Raw genomic sequence first — 24,634 nt, 5'->3', positions numbered from 1 at the left:
TTTCTCACTCAGCAGATATTCCCACTGTTCAGCTACTGCAGAAATTGTGGATGCTGAAAGTGTGCATAGATTCAGAAAGCAACTGGGTAAATTTTTGGGGGGCAAAGGACTTAGCTAATGCTGAGAGAGTATTCAGGGAAAGGTGTTAACTATATGCATCCTCTGATGTAGTTTCACTTATATATCATTAGTTGGCCATTATCATAGGGCAGATACTAGACAGGCCTTTAAGAGCTCTGAACTGATGCAGTACAGTGCTTTTTGTGTTTTTAGTCCCACTGCAACGGAACAGAAGATTAACGTTCCTTTGCTGAAAGGTAGAGTTTGTATGGATTTAATTTTTCTTCTGTAGGGCTCATCTTTTTTCAAACAGTGTAGTGTAAATGCCTAAAATATGAAAAGATTAAGAATAAATAGATTATTTAGGTAGAGAGTGCTGAGGGATACACAGTGTATATTTACTTGTCGCCTGGGACTTTTCAAATAGCATGAACGTGCTGAAGACAGTGAAACTTTTGTTGTATATCAGTGTCTGAGTAGGCTGGGGGACAGTATGTCAAGAAATTATTGGAGAGGCTCTGGCTTAATGAGCCATACAGCTCATCTAAAGGGTATTTCTAGGGTATTCTCATTTCAACTCCCCTTTGAAAGTTCCTACTTTTTCCCCTCTTAAAGCATGTTTGTGAAAACACTGCAAGGTCCGAGGCTGCTGCTTTCACATTCCACCTTTTCCTCTTCCTATATCCGTTAAAAAGAATGTATTCCAACGGGTTTTCCTGGGGAAATGAGTGTAACGTCCCTTGCATAGAAATTTGGCCATTTATGTCTAGCAGTAAAGTTGTTCCGAATCAGAGATCCTTTAAGAACATGATAATTGCTTTCTGTTCTATTATGAACATAGTGGTTATGATCAGCTTTGCTAAGCAGATACATAATCTTAAAATACTGCCTAGTCCAGTGCTATTCTTATATGAGACCTTACTTGAGAGGGCATTCCTATTATAAAGCAGCAATTCACTACATCTTTCAGCATATTTCTTTGTTGTAAGTCTGGGAATGTTTGCTAAAAAGAAGTAAATCCGTATTTGCATCCTGGTTATAGAGGTAAATCATTTATATATGCTGAAAGATGAACTGCTGTTTTCCTCTGTGTGCAATAAAGCCGCATACAGGTTTGTTGTGCCCATTAAAAGTATCTTCACATCAAAAAATCCCTATACCACCAATATTACTGTGAGTACTTTGGAGGAAAGAATGTAGGTAGAGACTTACAGGAACTGTGAAAGGTGTACTTACAGATGAAATGTAAACATTTATTCCTAGATTCTAAGATGCTCACAACTCTTACACGAAATTAGTTTACAGACTTAAAAACCACAGTCCCATGGCAGAAAATGGTTCTTACTGACACAGTGCTTTGAACTCAGCTGCACAATTGGGTTTTGAGTTTCTTTTCATTTGTTATATGCTCCCTGAGCTGATTAATTTCTGTCCTTCTATTTGTCCCCACTTTAATCAGCTTTTACTAACAATATTTGTGATTTTTACTCCACATTTTTTTAGATAATTAGGATTCTCTTGTAGCAGATATTAATCTCTTCAGTATGTTCTGTAAGAACAAATGTTCTGCTTGGTTTGAGTAATTTCCTTGAAGAGGAGGGCGTGGCTTTGTCACCAGTATCTCTACCACTTGGCATATTAGAGTAGCCCCCAGTGACTGCCATATGACAACTGAGACCTGGCACTGCGGTGTGGCCTGAAGGTGACAGGTATTGATGCTGACAGTATCAACCCAGCAGAGTATCCAAAGGTCACTGGAGCTCATCCTCATCCCACACAAACTGCAAACCCAGGCTTGTTTGAGGTGTCTCCCTTGATGCTCTGGTTCTGGCAGAGAAAAACTCTCTAGAATTCATTGCCACAACTCCCAGTCGCTCCTTTAGGTGTACACACATGTGCCCACCATGACAGTGGGCTAGCACCTCTGTGCTATGTTCCTTATAAACCCTTTCTCTCTCTGTCTCTCTCTGCTGTTTTAAACTAATTGGGGAAAGCATGGCCTGGAGGCAGCTTTCCCTTCTGTGATGGTATTTCTCTCCCAAGTGCCTAATTAACGTTTTTATGAATTTGAGTAATTCAAGGCAGGGAAGTCCTTACGTTTGTGTGTAAGTACGTATATGTACGTGTGTCCACACTGTATATATGTATAAACAGTTTATGTACACACACTCCTAAAGCAATAACCATTCACATTATATTTCATAGAAATGGGTTTAGAGCCTTTTAAAAACAATGTAGACCTGAAAAAATATTGGTGACGCCCAAGAAGCTTGTATTGAAATAATTTCTAGGGCTTTCACAGGGCTGACCACTTCCCTGCAGAGCAACCTTCCTAGTAAAGAAACCTTGAATACTGTGTTCAGTTTTGAGCCCCTTGCTACAAGAAGGACATTGAGGTACTGGAGTGCATCCAGAGATGGGCAACAAAATTGGTGAAGAGTCTGGAGAACAAGTCTGATTAGGAGCTGCTGAGTGAGCTGGGAGTGTTTAGCCTGGAGAAGAGGAGGCTGAGGGGAGACATGATCACTCTCTACAACTACCTGAATTCAAGTGGCTTTCAGTGAGGTCAGGGTCAGTCTCTTCTCTTAAGTAACAAGTGACAGGGCAAGAGGAAATGGCCACAAGTTGCACCAGGGGAGGTTTAGATGGAAGCCAGGCAGAACTTTTTCAGTGAGAAGCTTGTTCAACACTGGCACAGGCTGCCCAGGGAGTTGGTGGAGTCACCATCCCTGCAGGTATTTAGAAGATGCATAGGTGAGATGCTGAGGGATATGGTTTAGTGATGGGCTTGGCAGCGTGAGGTTAGTGATTGGACTCAATTATCTTAAAGGTCTCTTTCCAACCAAAATACTTCTGTGAATTGCAGGACTGTCAGAAATCGATTATTTCCTTGAAGAAAAGCTCTCATGTTTGTAGAGCATGGTTCCAAACCACAGGATGACATCAGTAATAATTCCATTGCCTGAAATATTTTGGATTTTTACTTTTCTATTCTGCTTTTTTGTCTGGAGAATGCTTTTATTTTTATTAAATAAATTGTTGGGGCTTGTCTTAAAGAATATAGAGCTGAAGCATAATAGAATAAATAAATGGTTATTTATTTATAAACAGCAGGAACTCCTCATGGCAACAGGAAGAAAATTAAAGTTGGAAATGATAAGCAGTGGTTACAACACAGTGTCTGGACGTGTCTTTTGTATAGCACTCAGCTTCCAGAGAAAACAGTTTGCTTAGATTGAAAACCCTTAATAATAATTTTTTAATTCTACCTGTTATAAATAGCTGTGGTGTTTCTTTCCATGCTCATGTATAGCAGTGAGGGAAGAACCACTGGGAGAGGCAGTGATCCAGTACTGACACCCCTATTTTGTGTAATATTCTGCTCCCCAAAGGGAGAAAGGAATAAAGAAAAGGGGAAGGGGACTGTAACTCTGGTACTAGGGAAGGAGGTCCCAAATTAAACACCCCTGAAGCAGAGGAGTGAGGAGGTTAGAGGGAGATCTCTGCTAATGCTGCAGCCACTATACAACTTCTCTTCCATTGTTTTTCTCTTTCTCTCCAACCCCTACTATTCTATGATTCTTGTTTTGCCTGGGTGCAGGAGGAGGCAGGCAGAGGTTGGTTTTCCTCCAGGTCTTCCTTCATCTCCTGCTTCTGGGATTCTCTGGGGTGTCTTGCTGGCAGCAGTGGGGAGGAGAGAAGGCTGCTTCTCTTTAGTGTGCTTGGAGCTTGTGACCACCTGCTAGAAGCCTCAGTGGTGTCTTCTGCGTGCCCTGAACCTGCCTGTCCAGAGTTGCCTGTGGACTAGCTAGTACTTTAAGTAAAAAGCTATGTTAAGCTTTCTCTGCTATTTCTGACATGCCATCAGGTACCTTATATTGAAAACAGATGTGCTGCCTGAAAACAAATGACTTTTTAGACTTACAGCTTTGTCTGGTGAAATGATTTGCACAAGGTGTTGCAACCTCTTTTTCTTGTGCAGAAAGATTTTTGTTTCATTGGTTTGATTTGTGGGGGGTTTTTTAAGTGAAACACCCATCATGGAGGTGTGAAATCTGCTTCTTTGATAAGGAATGACTTTTTTAAATGACCATATTATGGCTACTAATATTGTTAACTGCGTCACCCCTAAAAAAATGAGCGAAATTAATACCCCTTGACTGTGGAGTGCGTTTCTCCAAGGCTAAAACAAGTTATTCTTACTACCTCACTCATGCATAGCTGGTGAGTTTTTTAGAGTACGTTGGCTGATTCTGACTTCTTCATGAGATCTTATGCATTCTCACAACCTAGTATAGCTAGAGCAAAGCAGTGTTCAAATTTCATAGAATGGCTCTGGTTCGAAGGGACCTTAAAGAGCATCTAATTCCAAACCCCTTGTCATGAGCAGAGACACCTCCCACTTGAACAGGTTGCTCCAAGCCCCATCCAGCCTGGCCTTGAACATTTAAAGGGATGGGGCATCTTCTTCCTAATAAGGGCACTGAGAGGAGGGAGAGAGGAAGGGAAGGCAAACCACAGTGCGGTGAGAGGAGTTAATCACTCCAGGGACTCCAGTGTGTAAGATAATTAGTTGCTGTGCTTTGCTATGCTTGAGGCTGTTCTTTTCTCTGTGATTGGTGTGTATTCTTTAGACTGATCATATGTCTTGGATAAATACAATCCAGATGTTTTGTTGTGAGGGGGTTGGTTGTGTTTTTTAAATTACTCTTTATGTGGTTCAAAGTGTGATATTTGTAAGGATGTATTTTACTCCACAAGCAATTGTGCTGACTGCAGTGACAATACCTTAGTAACACCATAGTCCTACATTTGTTTGATAGTGAACTTACATTCTTGCATGTTATTTCCTGTTGTAGTGTCCTGTCTCTTCCCCAGAAGAAGAAAAGCTTATTACCATCAAAAGGCCTAAAACTCCAGTTTCAAGTGAGTTATCAGATATCAACACCCAAACCAACTGGACTAAGTCACTCCCACTGCCAACGCCAGAAGAGAAAATGCGACAACAAGCACAGGCAGTCCAAACAGATGTGGTTCCTATTAATGTGACTGGTAGGCTTTTAATTTCAGTAATTAGATTACACTGATGAAGGAGGGAAGGGATTAGAGGGGATCTATAGAGTTGGATAGTATTTTGATAGTCATATATTTGATACATGAATTTAAAATTACTTATTGCATCTTTCTTTGGGAAACAATGCTTTGTCTTTGATAGTCTGTCTCCAAACCTAATGAGAAAGGTCACAACATGGGTTTGAAACTGTGTTAGATGTTCATGAAATGAAAAAGAAGGATTGATAATTGGCAATGTTTTGCTGTGGAGATATACAATGGAAAATCATGTTTTATGGACGGCTATTAGTATTTCAGGATTTTCTACTAGGAATTTTATGCAAGGAAAGTTATCAGGGACGTCTGTATTCTCAAGACTTAAGTATTACAAAATTAAAGAAAAAGACCTCTAGGGTCTTATTTTTATCAGCAACAAGAGGTGTAGGTGTCAAGGAGAGCATGGGAAGAACAGCAAATGTTAAGGGGCCTACATCTTGGAGCAAGGCTTTTGGCAAGACACTCCACTTATGTGACCATAGTCCACATTTTCATCTTCTCAACTGTGTGTTAACTCTCAGTTTTGAAAATGCTCTTTGGTTTTACAGTTTTATAAATTATAATGTTAAATCCTGATGACAAATAGATACAGTGTCATGTGTAAATAGAATTTCCAAGAAAGACTGAATGATCAATTTAATAATCCCTCTTTTTCTGCACAGTAGCATTGTCTTAGTTAATTCAAATAACTGACCGTTTGCCTGCCAAAACCAGGATGGTATTCGATATCCAATTTATTTCAAACGCCATATGGCACTCTCTGACTCCACACTCACTCTTACAATCAATAGCTTGCAATGTTTCTTTTTTGTCTTGAAAGTAAGTTAGGTATTCTTTTTCCCTGCATGACTACCTGATTTTATATAAATTAATATTTTAAATAGTATTACTGAGTAGTATTTAAATATTTCCATAGTAAAAGAGCAGTACTTCTGTAACAAACATCAGAGAGCTCTGAGAAATCAACAAGAAATCTTTCCTTAAATAGGCAGAAGAAAATAACAGAATTTGAAATAAACAGCATGAAGACAACAGAAAATTGCAAACGCCTCATCTCTGGAAAATAAACAAGGAAAATAGAATGCAATGCTGAAATATTACTAGGCCAGTTGGCATTATCTAGGGAATAAAGGATACAGGTGCAGAAGGCCAAATTACAGGAACAACGGATAATCTGACATAATCGATAAGCTTGAGCAGGGCTTAGATATTGTGACAGCAGGAACAGGGTATACTTACAGAAAGAGTAATCTGCTGTTCAATTTAGTGACCCTGCGTACTGAAAATATAAGAGGGAAGTAAACAGATGGAAATAAAAATTAAGCAAAAGAGATCAAATTATCCTCATAGATTTAATTCAGTGTCAATGAGAACATTACAGCATTTGGATAAATTACACTTCTGACTTCGACCAGTTTAATTCGACTTGTGTCCCCTGAATTGTTTGATTTGCACTGAGCAAAATCAACAGTTCTCAACTTTTCCGATAAAATTAGTGCACATGCATATTACACCTCACCTTTCTGGAGTGTGCTGTTGAGCATTTATTCCTTACGGTCATCATAAGGGATAGAAAGGAAGAGCAGTAAAGGCATACTACTGTTGCAGTATGTGCACTGATCTCTGGGATCCACCATTTCCTTTCCTTTGGAATAATTATATCACTGCTGTGGTACAAGGCAAGCAACAGTAACAGACTACGAGCCACACACAACACACAAAAAAAGCTGCTGTCCTTGTTCCTCTTTCAAAAAAAAAAAAAAGTCACAATCTGCTCCCCTCCTCTGCCCTCCCACATGCAGAGTAATTTTATTTTGGGAAGTTCCTTATGTTACTGCACAAGGCAGGAAGGAAAAAGGACCCAAAATTCTGTGCTATTCTTTCAAATGTGTCGTGGAACACCCCACGGCCGTTTTTTTAATTTGATTTGTCTTTTCCCTTTGCTTGCTATTTTTCTGACTCTCCCAGAAGAGAAGTCAAAAACCTTCCATTTTATTACTCTTGGCATGAAATAAAAGGTTAACCTCTGAAGAGGCTGCTGGCAATTGACGGCGTTTTCAGCAGTGCATTAGCAGTGATTCTGCTAGAATGGCCTCTCACGTGGCTGTGCAATAAATGCTCTGCGAGTTCAGCTTTCAGGGCTCTTTGGTGAACAGCTTCCAACTAATACAGTAGTAGTAAAAATCTGTTGGATAGCTTGAAGGGGTATTGCATTAGGTTGCCAAGCTGCTGAGTGGACATCCAGATTTGGGAGCAGTTTCAGTCTTTGGGAGTTCCTGGGCTGAGCTTTTAAGAGGTTGGGCTGAATTGTCAGTGGTGGCCCGTCTATGCTTTTACATACCCTCTGGATTAAAAGACGTATAATGGTGCCTGCTCTCCTGGGTTTTCTGGAACTAACTTTCTTTCCACTGATGGTGGAGGTGATCAGTGCGAGACTGGGTCCTGCAAAACATTTAAGCATTTTCTTGAATCCAGCTTGACTGACTTCAGTGCAATTTAAGCTCGTACTTAAATATTTTCAGCAAATCCAAGGAAACTGAGTAAACTGTGTAAAGAATGCCTAGGCAATTTGTTACAAACCTGTTACAGCAGGAGAAAAGTATCCTTAGATCTGCGAAATTTCATTTTTTAAAGGAAAAAAAATTACAATGAGGAAGGGAAAAAAGATGGAAACATTCTGATTTTGCTTGTTGGAATTTGCTAAAGCTACTACTTGGAAATACTACAAGTTTGCACAGTGGTTTTGAAAAAACCTTTGTGTATCAGAAGCCATTGAAGATGGGTTGGTTGAGTTAGCTCTTGGGGTAGCTCCGGGGGAAAAAGTTACTGTGGATCAGCTGACATAGTAACCGGATCCCTGTGATCACCCTGTTTGTGCTGTTTAAGGCTTTACTAAAAGACTCTCTCCTTGTTTGCACCTTATTTACATTTTATTCCCAGGCATTAAGAGCTGTACATTAATCTCCTTGCAACTCGCCATCTCAGGCGTTATTGTTGGCCTTTGAATAGATGAAGAGACATGTTCAGAGATGCAAAACTTTCTCTTTGAAATTCTTTGCATTTGTTGCGACTTGACTAGAATTATTATTATCCTGCATTGCAGGATTACCTAATGGTCCTCACCCTAACCTCCGTAAGGATTCTAACATCCTAATGGTGGTAATGCCCCAGACAGCAGATAGTCTGTCTCAATATTTCAGGGCCTCTACTAAATCAGAGGAAGCCATAGCTCTAAATTTTATAGATCCCATGGGCTTCCTTCTCCTTTAATCTGCCCTTACTTCGGTCAATCCAAAACTTGGATGAAACTGGCACTTCTTTGTAGCTGCAAGGATTCCACATAGCATAAGTGCAGCTCATGGGAGCACAGGGCTTCAGTCAAACAGAGTCAGAGTCTTTATATTTACAATGTGGTGGATGAACTGCTATGATTTTTTCCTTGCATTTTCACAAGTCCACATGCTATACTCCTAATGTGTGACTGTATCTTTAGCTGTCATAGAGGTAATGAGGTTTTCTATGCTATTTGCAAGACACACATCATAGTGATGTGCAGTCAGCCAGGGGTAATATTTATGACATATTAGTTACTGTGCATTAATCACTTTTTAGAGGGAAATAATTTGGTCATAAATTTTCAAAGAAAGCATACAAGGCAAAAACCATAGACACATACATCAAATTTTTTCTCCATTTAAGTTTTAAATGGGTCATCTAAAGGACATTTATCAGTGCTTTAAAATGCTTTAACTTCTAAAAAGGGAACCTATGAGTGAGATGTGGGGGATAGCTGTTAGATTTTTAGAAGTGCCAGAGAATGAACTCGGCCCACAATCTATAGAGCAAGTTATATCTTGCTACTTATAAAATGGCCAAATTATAAACCTCTGAACAAAAGTGAGTTTGTGAGGAAAAGCTGCTTAATGATAGTGGTGCTTCTGGGTCCCATGATAATACAGCACGTGGTCATCATAAGGCTTTGTCTGGCAACATGCACTTAGCACATTTGTTTTCGGCTCTTGTCATTGTATATTTTTATAATAATTCATAAAGATTCAGTTTGAGATGGCTTTCACTCAGATATTTATGAGACCACAAGATCAGTTTGATCTCTGCACGCTCCGTAGTACTTATTTGTATTCATGTTAAAAGATCACCGCCAGAAATGTGGTACCCTTGACAGGTTCAGAGCAACTTTGAATGAAAAAGCAACATCTCGTGTGGTTTAATGATGGAGCCGTGCAAAGACGTAATAGCTATTGCCAACAGCAATGTCTGTTGCTGCATAAACCGTTGTGGTCTTTCATTTTCATGAGCAGATTTGCTTTTTCTGCAGCTCATTACTTCAAAATAAAACAACAAAACCACACAAAACCCCACAGAGGGCCAAATTAAAGCAAAGATTCTGTTTGCTTGTGTACTTAGGGCTTCTGTCACCAGATCTGAACTGGGCTCAAGAAGTCAAAATTCCTTTTAAAACTTGCAGTATCCTATAATGGACGTGTGTCTAAAGCCTTACTGTGACGATGTGCTGTATCTTCTCTCTGTGTAAACCTTACATTGTAGGACCAAGCTAACATCATTTATTAATGCCTTTTTTTCCATTTCCACGACAAAACTAGTGGAAGAAAGTGCATGATGTCAGCGTGCTTGGAAGTAATGTTGCTTTGCTTGTTCTACCATGTATTAGGGGAGAATTTCGACCGCCAAGCCAGCATTCGGCGGTCTCTAATTTACACAGACACGGTGGTAAGACGGCCGAAGAAAGTCAAAAGGAGAAAGACTATTACAGGAATCCCTGACAACATACAAAAGGAGCTAGGTATGGCTCATCAGAACTGTATTCCATCCACTGTTCATTGTCACTGCTTATCATTACTCGACTAATAACGTTACCAGTGCTCATGAAACCAATACAGTCTGATAGCCTATTACAGTTCCAATGACGTGTGTGCCTCCTTCCCACCTTGTGCACTGGGAAATTAGGACCTTTTAGCTGTTGACTTCCATCTGTTGAAGGGAACAGGATATTTGGATAATGGTGTACTGGTACAGTAGAAGTCTGGAGAGATGTAAAGTTTCTGGCCTTTAACGCATTCCTGGAGATTTGGTCTACTGACCTAGGGTGTTCACTGAGGCAAATCTGAAATGGGCAGGCATTTTGGCTTGGAAATAACTACTCAGTGGAGTAAAACAAATCATGGATGCCTAGCCAAATGTGTTGAGAGTTGCATCAACAGTGAAAAACCTGTATATTTTCCTGTTCAGTTTAGATCCAATTGGATACTTAAGTATCAGTGTTGTTTGATGGGAAGTAGTTTATGAGCACTCATGAGCTCTGTATTCCAGAGGAAAAATGCCTCCTCAGTCCCACTTATACTGCTTCATGCTGTCCTCTTTCAGTTAGTAGCACATGTAGTATTCAAAGCTGGTGAAGTAGTCTGAATTTTGGCAGACCATTCAGATACTTTTTTGCAGAACTTTGTGATTTAAATCTGGTCATTCTTAAATGTTTTTTAAAAAGATTATTCAATTTTTCCCAAAGGATAACCTCACAGATAAAACTATACTCTCTGTCCATTGGGATATTTTGTTTGTTTTTTGGTTTTTTTTCGGTAGAGGAAGAATGACTTTATTATGTTCTCTTTTTGCATCTCTTCTTTTTTAAATTTTGTTTTCAGTTCTTGGTTCTTTGTCTAGATTTTTCAGAAACAGAAGCAAAAATATGTGACTGGGTGGGGTTTGAAATGAGCTGGAGGGCCAAGCACAGAAAAAGCCAAGAAATGAGCAAGTAAATGAAGAACAGTGTGTGAATGTGGGACTGTGCTCCTTCAGCATCTATGATGAAATAGTGCCTTGCCGTGGGAATCCTCTGTGACAAGAAAGAAAATTCCATTGCCCTAACCCTGTTAGTACAGCTAAAGTTAGGCAGCTTTAGATTTCGTTACCTTTGGATCTCACATAATGATGTTATTTCTAACTGCTGCTCTGAGATTTTGTCCAAAGCTGTCAGGTGTCTTTATCCATCTCTTCTTGTGGGATGAGTGCTGTCTCATGCCTTCCATAGGGAATTCCTCCTCATAGTGGGAGTTCCCTTCCTCCCTCTTCACTATCTGTAGTGGTTCTTGCAATCTGGCAGGAGACACTTTCCAGGCCTGGAGTCCTCCTGGAGGTCAAAATTTGAATTGTAACGTTTCCTGAGAGAGAATGACACGTTTATCAGCTGTGCAATCATCTGTAAGCAAACTTGAGGGTTAAATAAAACAGATTATTTTTTTCTAAACAAATAAAGATCAAAGCAACGTAAAACTTAGTATTGAATTATTCTTAACAAAAGATTCCCTTCTCCCATTTTAGGTCTCTCTAAGGCTAATACTTCAGATACTAAGTTTACAGTGCTCCATAAAAACACTTGTGCCACTTAAATGCAAAACTGATGCAGGACTTCACTTAAACTGATCAGTTTCAGGGTCATTAGAGTGGTCTCGAATGTAATCTATTCTGAAAATGACACACATGCCAAGGTCGTCAATTCCAACAGAGATTATCTTTGGCACATGTAGGACATACCTTGAGGGCAGATAGCAGAGAAATGCAGAGCGAAGCAGAACGTTTTCTTCCACGCTAATTTTTGTTACTTTTTGGGGTTCCTGATGCTCTTTCAGGCAGATTAGTGAGAACAGTACTTGGGGGGATGTGCCAGAGAGTGCTCCCTGACAGCAGCATTTCTAAAACTCCAAGGTTACATTTGTGACCACTTCAGACAGATTACAGAATTGCAGAATGATAAGGGTTGGAAGGGACCTTTAGATCAAAAATCCCTCACCTGAACAGCAAAATAGTTTTTCCTTAGGTTTGAATAGATCTTCTTGTGTTCCAGCTTCATCCCATTACCCCTTGTCCTATCGCTAGATACAATAGAAAAAAGAGATGCCCCAACCTCCTGACATCCACCAATTTGTAAATATTAATTAGATCCCCTCTCAGTCTCCTCTTCTTCAGACTAAACAGCCCCAGGTCCCACAGCCTTTCCTCACAAGGAAGATGTTCCAGCCCCGTGATCATCTTGACGGCCCTGCACTGGACTCTCTCCAGAAGTTCTCTGTCCCTCTTGAGCTTGGGAGCCCAGAACTGGACACAAGGCTCCAGACCAGGGCAGAGTAGAAGGGGAGCAGAACGTCCCTTGACCTGCTGGCCACACTCTTCTTGATGCATCCCAGGATGCCATTGGCCTTGGCCACGAGGGCACATTGCTGACTCATGTTCAGTTTAGTTCCAACCAACACTCCGAGGTCTCTCTCTGCAGAGCTGTTCTCCAGCAGGTCAATCCCCAACCTGTACTAGTGCATAGGGTTGTTCCTTCCCAGATGCAGGACTCTGCACTTGTCCTTGTTGAACCTCATGAGGTTCCTCTCTGCCCAACTCTCAAGCCAGTCGAGATCCCACTGAATGGCAGCACAGCCTTCTGGGAAATCAGCCAGTCCTCCCAGTTTGGTGTCATCAGGGAACTTGCTGAGGGTACACTCATCCAGGTCATTGATAAAGATCTTGAACAAGACTGGTTGAAAACATCACCTGTAGTTTACCTAGTGGAATAAACTGAGAATGTAGTTGGCATCTATCTTAAAAAGAATTCTTAGATTAACATCTTAAAAGAAATCTGTGACTTTTGCTAAATCTGTTTGCCAAGGGTGACAGGGTTTATGGTCTTTATTATAGTTTCATCTCTGTGCTGAGCACATTTCATGTTGCACTGCTTGAAGGTCTTCTTTAGCTCCTGTTTTAAGTTGCAGAAATGTCAGGCCTGACAGCATCTCACCACAGGAGCTTTCTCTGAATGGTTCCTTAGCCTACAGCTTGCAGACCCAGAGTGCTTCAGTCATCTGCCCGATGGTGGAAGTTATCTGAGGAGTTTCATGTCACTTCTGTGGTAGTTCTGTGTCATCCAGACAGCAAAATGTATGACAGGGAAGCTCTGATAGCGTATTGCGTTCCATCACTAGAAGAAAAGTGTGCTTGTAAAAGAATAATTATCATGCTATAGATGGGGAAACCAGGCATACTACAGTGAAGAGACTTAGTCTGAATCACCCACCAGGCTGCTGGCAAGACTGGGAATAAATTAAGTCTTCCCCATCCCTGTTCAATGCTTTTTCTGCCTTTTTTCCCTTGTCACTCTTCAAATATTTCTGTATCTGTCCTTTCCCTATTTCTCTTACGTGGTCCCAAAACAAACAATGAGTTGTTTTAAAACATTCCACAGTTCATTTGATCGGAACAAGGATCTGGACTAAACTCCAAATCAAGCAATTGCATTGGGCCTATTGACATTCTCCCTGTGGTTTCAGCTGAATAAATCTCTTTGTTTCTCCCCTAAAGCATCACTGTGAATGGCTATAATATTTACACAAAGATTAAAATCCCTTGGTGCGCCAAAGTTGCTGTGCACAGGCTAAATAACCAACACATACAGCAGATTCTTGTTACCTCTTGTTTATTCTTCAGAAGGAAGCAGAAACTTGAGAGAACCTCAAAGCTTCAACCAAGCTTGAACTATTTTCATTTCTTGCAAGAGAGCCTGGAAGAGATTCTGCCGGGCCAAGCTGCTGGGGTTCTCCCGTGCTGCTTTGGCTTCTTTGTAACAAAAAAGGCCAAACAGAAGAGAAAGCCTGCGATGATTGCTGGCCCGAGCTCAGCAGCAACGGTACTGCTGTAGAATTCAGCCAAATGTACTGAAAGGAATCATTAACTACACCCATGAGGCATATGCTGAAAAGATCTTTAAACATTCCCAGTTTTGAGTGGAGTTGTACTGCTGTGTTTTCACAGGTGTCTTCCAGTGACGAACCAGTCTCCCTGTGTAGACTAGAGACTTGCATATTAAAAAAGCTTAGTAGATAAGGTGCAATGTGGTAGATGGGATTCTGAGGCAGAATGAGATGCCTGCCAGTTTTCTGAGCGACACTAAAGACGAGAAGGCAAAGCATTCCTCTCTCTGCCAAACACAGCAATGAGAAAATTAGTTTTGCATATCTCTGAATTACCTTCATTGTCTTACAGATTATAAACGTTCTGTATGTTTAATGGAGTCATTGTTGGATCAAAACCGCAGAAAGGACCAGAAACTTTGAAGTGATGTTTTACTTCAAGTTTCTGTGCTCTCAATTTCTCTTCACTGTGTTGCCATTATCCATCGTCTCTAGGTGTCTTCTTCAGATGGTACCTTATATACAAACTGATATTGTCCTTGGGCAAGAAGATTATTCCTAAACAGAAGTTTGATGGAGATGAGCAGCTCTCTGGGAGAACATGTTGTAGGCGTTGCTCATTGACCCTGCTTTTTTCTTTTCTCTTGGTTATTTTCAGCTTTGTTCACATGTGCTGACTCTCCAGATGAAGTAAAGGCAGCAAAATGTTCTCATGTTTCTATGGTCTTTCTGTCAGCCTCTATGGTCCGGCTCAGACTAACTCTGTTTTTGTGAAGGTACCAAATTGCCTGGTTGTGAGTATGTCTCCAGACCTCTGCACCAGTGCAGTCCCAGGCACTGACAGATACTTTCTAGTATGACTCCCTCCCTATGTTGCAGGAGAACCAATCTCAGACCTGAGTATCCGTTCCACCACGGTTCATCTTCCAAATAAAAGCTCACCAAAGTAGGGGATAGGAAACCATCTTCAAGTTTTCCACCTTTTGATTTTTTTTCTTCTTCTGACAGTTATTTTGTTCTTCTTCAATTGAACAGAGTTTTTGTCCTCTTTCAGGTTTTGAAAAAATATCTTCTAATTTTATACCTTCCTTTAATTACCCTCAATACTTTGTTTCCCACCGCAAGATGTAATCCATGGTCGTTAAGATTTCTGACTCTCCCCCATCTTTTTTATTTATTTGTTTTCTTTACCAAAGGGATAAGAGGGTTAGAATAACCTCATATGCTTTTTTTTTTTTCAGTTTATTACCCCGCCTCCCATCTTCAGTAGCTCACAACAAGTTGTCACCTATAGGACCTTCTGTCAGTCATCAGTATGGATGTGACTGACACCTGAATTGTCAATCCCTCATTTGCTTTCTTATAGCACAGCTCAGACCCTCTGTTAGTACCAGCCAGCACACCAGGGATCATTTGGATCTGCTGAAGCTTCTGTTTTGACATGCCTTAGAGGAAGCAATGCCATCTTGGCAACATGGGGGCACATAAGTCCTTCTGATCTTCAGGAACTCAGTTCTATTGCAGACTCCTCGTACTTGATAGTCCCTTTGGTACTAGCAGTCATTCAAGTTACAAGTCCCATAGGTAAGAAGAGTCCCAGATATCCATTGATTCTACAGATTTAGAGATGCTACATGGAATTACCCAGCTGTTTAAGTTATTATTAAGTTATTATTCTACACTTGCTTCAAGTTGCAGCTTTGGCAGTCTTTGGAGAGAATGTCTTTCAGAGTTATTGTGCCTTTTAACTAATAGAGTAGTTTCTCAACGTTGAACATTCCCAGCACTATTCATCCAGAGATCATGGTATTACAAGATCTGTGTCTTTTTTTGATAATGGGAGAAGAAAGACAGAAATGCCAGGAATATAATCTTCACCAGAGGCTGTTTAGTAGTGAAATGAACAGAATTGAGAAAACTTTTAATTCCCTGTATTTTCATCAAAATTCTGGCTTTCGTGGTAGCAGTGATATATGCAAGGATTTGGGATATTTTTTGAGCTTCCAGTACTGGAAAGTATCTCAGAATTCTCTGCAATATTTTTCTCCCCTCTGATGGCTGACAATTGCTTCGTGGAGCACAGTGAAAATTACCTAAAATTACGGTGAGCCTGATGTACTTATCTGTTTCTTGTTGAGCCTTTGGTGTATAAGTACTGGGGTAAAATAGATGAACAATCTCCAGAGTTCTTTATAACACTGGAAGTTGTGATGCCTGCACAGTGACTTGTCCAGGTCAACAAGTTTGGAGGAAGATTGCAGGGTGAGGCATGAGAAGAAGATAAAAGCAACAGGTCTTAGGAATGTGCCTGTGGCACAAGAGACAAGTGCTTATAGTCAAAATGATTAGTCAGAAGTAGTTTGGGAAGAGAGATTACTTCTGTAGTTGAAACAAGCATATTCTTTGTGATATTAACATGCTTTTTTTTTCCTCTTTCCATATCCTCAGTTTTCTATGTTCATTTCAATGCAGACAACCTTTCTGCTGATTCTTGGCAGCAAGAGGCAGGTGCTGTCACATCAGCCAGGGTCATGGGAGGAGAGGGAGTCTTCTAATAGCTAGTACCTGGCTCTGGGGATTACATGCAGACACTGTCATTTTTCCATCAAACTTGCAGTCAGTCTCAATTGCTGTCATCTTTAATGAGCAAGAGCAGTAACTACCAGCCTCAGGGAAAACTGGTGTAACCTGTATGGGCCTATCTTGGATCTAGTGCATGGAGCTAAGGTATGCATTTGAACCTCTTCTCTGTGCTTCCATGCAAGAGTTGTTAAATATGTTACATCTTGCACTTGTTCCAGAGAGTGGGCGTTTACTTGCTGGTGGCATCTACACTGAACATGTGCATTAGGGAAGAGCATTTTCCCTCAGAGATTTTCAGCATAGCAAGAAGTAGGGTAATAAAAAAGAAAGGAGTGTAGATACAGGCCTCCTGTGATGAGCATAGCACTGACTACTAGGTTGCTGTACACAGAATAGTATAAAATGCACAGGAGATGATTATTAATTAGTTTCAGACAGTTATCGTATCACCAAATTGTAGGTCCTTCTGACTTGGCAACATTCAGCATCTGTAGCCTGCTGTCCAGTTCTGCAGTACTTTTTCCTACTCTCTGCTCAGACATTGCCCTTGCAACCAGATGGACTTGTAGGTGCTATTCTTTAAAAGCTCTGATTCAGTTCCCGAATTTTGGAAGTGCAGAAATCTTGTAATGTTGGATGACTATTTAAATAGAGGTTTCCAGAAAGGCATAGCATTTTCAGTGTAATAGTCACTTAAAGCTTTGAGCTGTCACTTAGACTTGGATTGTTCATCTTCTAACTGCAGTACCAATAAATGTTTTGATTTTAAGGATTTAAGGGAATCCTTGCTTTTCAGTGTGATTCTGGAAGTAAGTGAGGTTTTTACCATGCACTTGTAAATTACGTGCAAAATACTTCTTGCTACCCTGCTATGAATTCCACCAAAATCTTAAAACCCTCCACATCATAAGAGAATATCTCAGTCCTAACTATTCCTTTGATTATCTTTTTGAACCATTTTCCTTGCATATTTTCTTGGCCCTCTTCAGGAAATAGAACTATAAAAAGAGCACTTGCAGTATTATATAGGGCAGGTAAATCCTCACAGATTTGTGTGAGATTGTGCATATATGTAAAGCCAAGATCAAAGCTGAAGTAATTTCAGAATATGTGGCATTTCTGCACAACAACAACAAAAAAATCAAAACCTCAAACTTGTGTTCTTGTAATAGCAACAGCTGTGAAGAGTCCTTTCCCTGACCAGATGCCATGTCATGATTGAAGGATATAGCCCTGTAGTTTAACCTTCTGAGACTGTGCTGTCTTACCCCCTCTGAACACTCTCTTTATTTGGGCTACAAGCCACTCTGACTCCCAAGAGGCCTCACACTGGTGCAACGACCTGCCCTGACAGGCTTCCCTGCAGCACCAAGGCTGTAAAAGTTTACAGCTGTTAAGTCATTTTATGCAATTTGGATACCCAAGTTCCATCTATTCTGGTGACAGTAACAGAGGGTTAGCACTGATGTACAGCAGCGGCCTGTGGTTGTTGATGCTGCCCTTGTATTGGCCTACTCCTCCTGCACGGCTCCAGCCTGGGCCAGCCAGCGGGCCTCCAGGCTCTGCTGGGGCATGGTAGGGAGGACCTGACCTCCTCCCCAGGGCATTTTGGTACAGCCGTTCTCAGCCTCTTTTCTATAGTGACATAAAGCACCAAGGTTTGGGTTTATATTTCATACATTGCTGTGTGTTTGCTGTGAAACAGAGTGTCCCAGTAATGCATTCTAACACTCCTGGCTTTGAAAGGAGAAAAGAAGAGGTTAGCAAGTCTAGCATTGCTGCACTTTGCCATTTACCTCCCTAGCAATAACATTTGAAACAAGCATAAACCACCCATCCGCGTTACACTGCTTGTGAAACAGAGTAGTGTGTTTAGCTTCCTTTGTGAATACCAACATACTGCATGCTGAAATGAGGTGCTCTCAGCCACAGGTCAGTATGTGACAGTATTAGGTACTTGCTGTACTGCTGACAGCTTCATTCTTCACCAGCCCCATTCTTCTATCGTGTGTGTGTGCGTGTGTGTGTGTGTTTTTGTGTGCGTGTGTGTATTCACAGTGGCAGAAAGAAGAAAAATACCCTGTCTCTTTGAGTATTTATGTAACTTAGTATGCAGGTTTTTATTACCAGATATTTTTAATTGGCTAACAGTTGTCATCGGTGATGTCGTGGTTTCAGAAACGTTTGTAATGTCTCCTTGGATGCTTTTCTCTGTTAACCAAAGTGAGACACTGATTCTATAGGAAAAATACAAAAGGAAAACAAAACTAAATTATTTTACTTAACTGTATAAATCTTAATAACCTCAGACAGAATATGCAAATATCTCCCTTGGTTGGCTGCTATAGTCCATCTGTTCTGACAGTACCTCATATTAGATTATCCAAGACATTTGCCAGCATCTGAGTGTCTAGCTTTGCTGTAGACCTCCACCAGAAGCAGAAAGAGGCTATGTTTTCATGAGAGCAAGCGAATCTACACAAAGCAAAATATATAGGCTTCAGGCATCTAAAAGAGTACTTCTGTGCCTGGTGAAAAGGAGTAAAGAATTTCTTTGTGTGTGCTGCTTTCACTGTAGCGTTTTCAGAACCCTCTTTTCTTCATCCTAAATGCTTCATTTTCCTGCCAAGAATAAGGATAATTAAATGTCCTTTAAGTGGTGTTTAAAGCTGCATGATAAGAATACCTATCTTCCTGATCCAGTTCTGTATAGTAAATATGAAAGGAGAGCTGTCCTATCAAGGCACGCTCCTTCATCACTCTGGAGAACAGCTAAGGCGGAGACTTGAAATAACCAATTTTCCCCCACAGTGACATATGCAGCATCCTTACAAGCATCTCCAGCAGCACGCCTGCCTCTCGTGTCTGCTATTTATACAGTAGCACAACTGAATTGAAAAGCAACAGCCTTACACAGACTAATTTTAAAACAATGCTCCTGTTTGTGATTTTAAAGGGCAGCTGCCAGTAAATATTGGTAAAACTTAACCCCAGAAGCCTTTCTACTGACTCAGTGATAACTCTATTTTGAAATAAAACTGTTTTTCCATTGTCATCAAAGGGTAGTTTATGCCAATATGTGATTATTTCTTCTTCTTTTAAAAAAAAAGTACTGCTATTTTTTACTTCCTGACAGTGCTGACGGTGAGATGACCATCAGTGCTAGCTGTTTCTTTTCCCCTCTTATTTGAGTTTTTCCTTTATGATAAATAGAAAATAGTTGTGTGAAGAAATGTTACTTAATGGTTTTCTTTGCAGCATCGAATAATGTCTTTGTGTATAATGCTGTTACAGCATATGCATGATTTGTGGTAAAGCAATGCATGTTTAAATGTGTCAGCCTTCTTTCAGATGAATTGCAAGACTTGGGAGAGCTATCCATGTCTCCTGAAATCTTTTTTTTTCTGAAGTGTAATGATTTTCAAAAGCAGATCTGATTATTCATATTAGTCTCCAGATTTCCTTCCCCTTTTCTTTATTGCATGAGGCATTAGCATGGAAACACACTCCACGCTTCTCAGGCTTTTGTCTGTTCTGCTGCTTTGCCTACTGGAAGTCAAATGGTGTGACTTGGTTTCTGACATAACTGATTACTATGGAAATTATTACCATGTCATAAACAGAGGATTTCATGTGTCGAATGTGCGGCAGCAGCGCAAGATGATTCTGTAGGCAAAAGGTTCCCGGTAATAAGGAAAAAGGGCAGAGAAGTGCAGAAGACACACGATGGCTGCTCAAAATCCATTGCTGCAGATTCTTTTTCAGAAGGCATGACCTGCAGGAGCACGGGGGATCAAAGCATTTTGCTGAGGTTTTGTTTGGGTTTTTTTTCTGTTCTGAAATGAGTAAGTAGAGAAATGTGAATTTGTGCTTCAAGAAATAATTATTTTATTTTGACTCCAGCAGTTGGCACTGGCCAGGGTGATTTCCGAGGACATTCCATATATGTCCCAGATCACTGTTCCACGCTGGGGAGACTAGACAGCTATCGTTCTGCTATGCAGCGCTCGGAGACCAAGGACACCAGCTGCCAGACAGAGGAAGTTAAAGTTGTGCCCCCTTCTATGAGAAGAATACGAGCACAGAAAGGACAAGGCATTGCAGCCCAGATGTCTCAGTTCTCCAGCTCATCTGGAAACATGTCAGTGATGAGTGATTCTGCTGCAGTTATATTTGCTTCTCGCCAAAATAGCGACGTAGGTTTTCACAGCTTGCCTCGGGCTGGTGCAAGAGTATCTCTGCAGTCCCTAGAGCAGACACAGAGCATCTCTAGGCAGACAGAAGACATTGCTGGCACTTTACCCCATCAGATAAGTAAATTGCAAGTGGATGATAGTGTTGTGCATCTGAGGAACAATTCCACAACAGGGAACCTGTTGAGGCCAAGGTCTCAAGAGATGAGAAGCTATGACAGTGAAAAGTCTGCAAGCCCAGCATGTGTGGTCTCTCCTCACGCTACCTACTCAACAAGCATCATACCCAATGCAACACTGTCGTCCTCCTCAGAAGTTATAGTTATTCACACTGCTCAGAGTGCTGGGTCACTGGACAGTAAAATTACCAGCTCTGCTGCCTACCCAAAGCCAAGAGACAATCCTGTCGCCAGCAGTACAGTAAGCGGGAAAGAAGATCACCATTCTTCAAGTGGTAACTGGAGTGAGAGCAGCTCCACACGTCACTCACAGACTTCAGATACCATCCCATCTAATGCTGTTGTGATGCTATCTCTTGGAGACTCTGCCGTCTCTCTTAGTGCTTCTGGAAACGTGGAGGCTGGGTCTCAGAGCGTGATCTCCAGCGGTAGGAACAATCTTGCTTTACCAACCCCTTCCCAGGACAGCGATGGTAGGAGTGACTCTAGCTCCTTAGGAGAGCGAGCACAAGCATCAGTGAACAGCACAGAGCACTGGCTGTGCAAGCCTGTGGAAACCAGTGAGACTCCGTCACACAAGGGGGTGATTTGTACCACACCGGGCTGTGCCACTCCTGGTAGCAACCTGAGCAGCAGCAGCCTGGAGAGGACTTCAGCCAGGGATGATTCTACATCTCTCTGTTCTGTGGATCACGATGGTTATTACAGTTCCACACATATGGACTCTGGACTGAAGTCAGATGTGCCATGCAGTACCGCTAACGGTTTTGGGAACCCTAGAGACAGTGTGATAAATGTCTTTGAAGGAAATGAGAAGAAACATCAGGATGACCAGTCAGGCCAAGGTGACAAATCCCTTGCAAGAAACATCTCCCTGAAAAAGGCCAAGAAACCACCTTTGCCACCATCCAGAACAGACTCACTCAGAAGGGTGCCCAAGAAAAAAGCCCAGTCCAATGGACAGGTACTTGATGAAACCCTCATTGCGACTCTTCAGCATTCTCTGCAGTTGAATCTCAAGTGTAAAAATGGCAGCTCCCCTTCCCAGAGCCCCTGCAGCGATTATGAGGATCCCTGGGTGTTGCGCTCCCGCAGCCAAAGCTCAATCAGTGCAAGCAGCAGCATGATGTCCACTACTGCTCCAAACCTGTACTCCATCTGCACAGTCACCCCCTCTCAGAGTGAAACAAGCAGCATCAAGTCAGAGTACGCCGACCAGTGGGGTTACTACAGCGACTATGCCGCAGTAGTGGACGATCAGGCGAAATCCCCAGTGACCCATTCTGCCAGCACGTCGTCTGCTCTCAGTGATTACAGCATCAGCCACTTTAGTGATGGTTCAAGGGCTTCTGTGCCACAAGTGCCCAGTGGAATGGCCAAACCAAAGAGCACTTCTCCGGAGAAATCCCACCGAGTCACGTCACCATCGAGTGGATACTCCAGCCAGTCCAATACACCCACCGCACTCACTCCTGTGCCTGTATTCGTAAAATCCACATCATCGGGAAATGGGAAATCCAAGCTGAAGCCTAAAGTGCCTGAAAGAAAATCCTCTCTTTTGTCTTCAGTCTCCATGTCTTCATCCTCCACTTCTCTTTCTTCAAATACATCTACTGAAGGGAGTGTGAGTTTGAAGAAAGTGGACCCCACTCTGAGCTCTCCTCTGGATTGTGGTGCACCTCCTCCACCACCTCCTCTTCCAACGCCTCCTCCACAATGCCCAGAACTTTCTCCTCCTCTTCCTCCCCCTCCTCCAGCAGAAATCATGGATCTGTCACCATTGTCAGCCTCTCCCACATTCCCACCTCCTCCGCCAGAAGCTGATGTGAATTCTTCCTATATCCAGACTGTCCCATGGTTTCTCCAAGAAGCCCCTATCAGTTCATTCTCTTCCGCAGTTCCTCCTCCTTCCACTTTCCCCTTAGCTGTCCCACCACCAGCACCACCTCTTGATCCCAAACTAACAAAAGATGCAACAATATGCCCACAGTATTCTTTTAAGAAACGTAACCAGGAAGAATCTTGCTACAGTCCAGTGAAACAGCCACTCAACAAGCAAGACGCATCGAGACCTGTCATGCCCTTAGTAACTACCAAAGCATTGCAAATGGTGCAGCTGAGGTCTGTGAAAAAAGTGACAGAAGGCGAACTATCACCTGAACCTGCTTCTGAAGCCGTCTCTCAGGAAAAGGGTACTGTAAATTCATCATTGCAGTCTTCCCTAAAGCCATCTCTCTCGCTAAGACTCAGTAGCAGCCTAGGTGAAGAGGAAATGAAAACTCAAGGCACTTCATTTAAAAACTCAGTTCAAACACTGGCTCGGGGTTCTCCCCTTGTTCTTTCTGATAACATACCTGCGCTTGACAGCAATCAGAAGCCTGTGAGTGCAGTAGGTCTAAACAAGTCTTTTGAACCTGATGCACTAGGGACAGCTACTGAAGAAACACCCGAGTCTCCAGTGCAGAGCGAACACATCCATTCTGGCATGTCACTTCAGGGGTCACCAGCATCTCCCGACAAGACTCAGGTCATATCGCTAAGCAAGAAACCACCTCCTATTTCAAAGAAACCCAAACTGTTCCTTGTTGTACCACCTCCACAGTTGGATCTCACAGTGGAGAAAATAGCTGAAGTGAGCGATACTGTCAGAAGCACTTCAAGCCCAACGAAGAGAGACGCTGTGCTTGCACGGTGTGAGGAGGCGAGAAACTGCCTTACAGATGGACTCAGTTCTAGCGAGATGGACTCTGGCAGCCTGGTTCCTGAGGGAGGAGCTGCCGGATTCACCTTCTCCGAGACAGTGGGAGCTAATGCCTCTGTGGTACAGCCTGCTGCATCACCAGTTCAAGGAGAACCCAGGCAGGAGGAGCAGCCTGCTTTTGATGAAGGAAGCGGTTCAGGCAGCAGCCAGGACAGTGGCAGTAACACTGACGGGCACCTATCTCAGGAGAATGAAAGTGGTGAGTCTCTTTTCTCTGTCTCTTCTTCAGATGCAGAAGTAGTTATTTTGAAGAAGCTGGTGAGTGGGAATAGCAGTCATAGCATTCAGGTGGGCTTCTGTAGACAAAAGAGCCTCTTGGTGATAGTTAAAACTTGGAACCTGAAGGAAGTAGCAGGGATCCGATCAGTACTCTATGGGATTTCTTATAATTCCTTTCTGACTTCTCATTATCGCAGACATGGAAAGAAAGTGGTGCTTTATTTAACTGTGCTATGTTTGAAGCATTCTATGAAAACATGGCTTAGCTTTGTTAATTTTGATTTTACGTTACAGTGGGAACCACACAAATTTGTCTTCGGTGGTGTTCTCTGCCTGGGTGTGTGAGCAAGCGTGCGCATGTCGCATGCTGCAGTTTCCAAGGCAGACTCTGCTCTCAACTCGCAAATAACGGCAGTGCTGCGCTCACTCAGTTTCTCGGATGCTTTGCCTTAGCGGCAGGGAGGACTGGTTTCATGATGATGTGCCGATTGTGTTCCCACGATGGACTGACAGCATTGTTCGTTCTCTCTCTGTAGTGGAGGTGTTTGAATCGGATACAGTGAGTAGTTCGTTCCTGCCGAGCAATAGTTATGGGGAAGAGACGGACGGAGTGTCAACACCAGCAAGACCAAGGACTACTGAGGATCTGTTTGCAGCCATTCACAGGTACTGCAGAAATTGCCCTTCCTATACCATCAGGTCCAGTAGTTCTCTCAAAAATTAATGAACTAAAACACCCAATTACAACAGTCATTGCTTTAACAAAAAGTACACGTTTATCAACTTTCTACCAGGGCTATATAGTAAAAAGATAAAGAAAAG

General features: G+C 41.9%; 1 protein-coding gene across 2 annotated transcripts in view; it reads left to right on the top strand.

Moving 5' to 3' along the window:
* Positions 1 to 24,634, top strand: part of NHSL1 (NHS like 1) — a 108,741-nt gene that overhangs the window by 78,845 nt on the left and 5,262 nt on the right. The window contains exons 4-7 of one of the 2 annotated variants that reach the window (XM_061989723.1): positions 4,920 to 5,112; positions 9,860 to 9,991; positions 20,364 to 23,792; positions 24,349 to 24,478. In XM_061989723.1, coding sequence (XP_061845707.1) covers positions 4,920 to 5,112; positions 9,860 to 9,991; positions 20,364 to 23,792; positions 24,349 to 24,478 — 3,884 coding nt within the window. The remainder of the gene's footprint in view (positions 1 to 4,919; positions 5,113 to 9,859; positions 9,992 to 20,363; positions 23,793 to 24,348; positions 24,479 to 24,634) is intronic. The other variant, XM_061989722.1, reaches the window with a different exon arrangement.

Source organism: Colius striatus, chromosome 2, assembly GCF_028858725.1.
Source record: "Colius striatus isolate bColStr4 chromosome 2, bColStr4.1.hap1, whole genome shotgun sequence".
In the NCBI taxonomy this organism is placed as follows: Eukaryota; Metazoa; Chordata; class Aves; order Coliiformes; family Coliidae; genus Colius; species Colius striatus.
The sequence above is the reverse complement of the archived record's forward strand: the minus strand, read 5'-3'. Positions and strand labels throughout refer to the sequence as shown.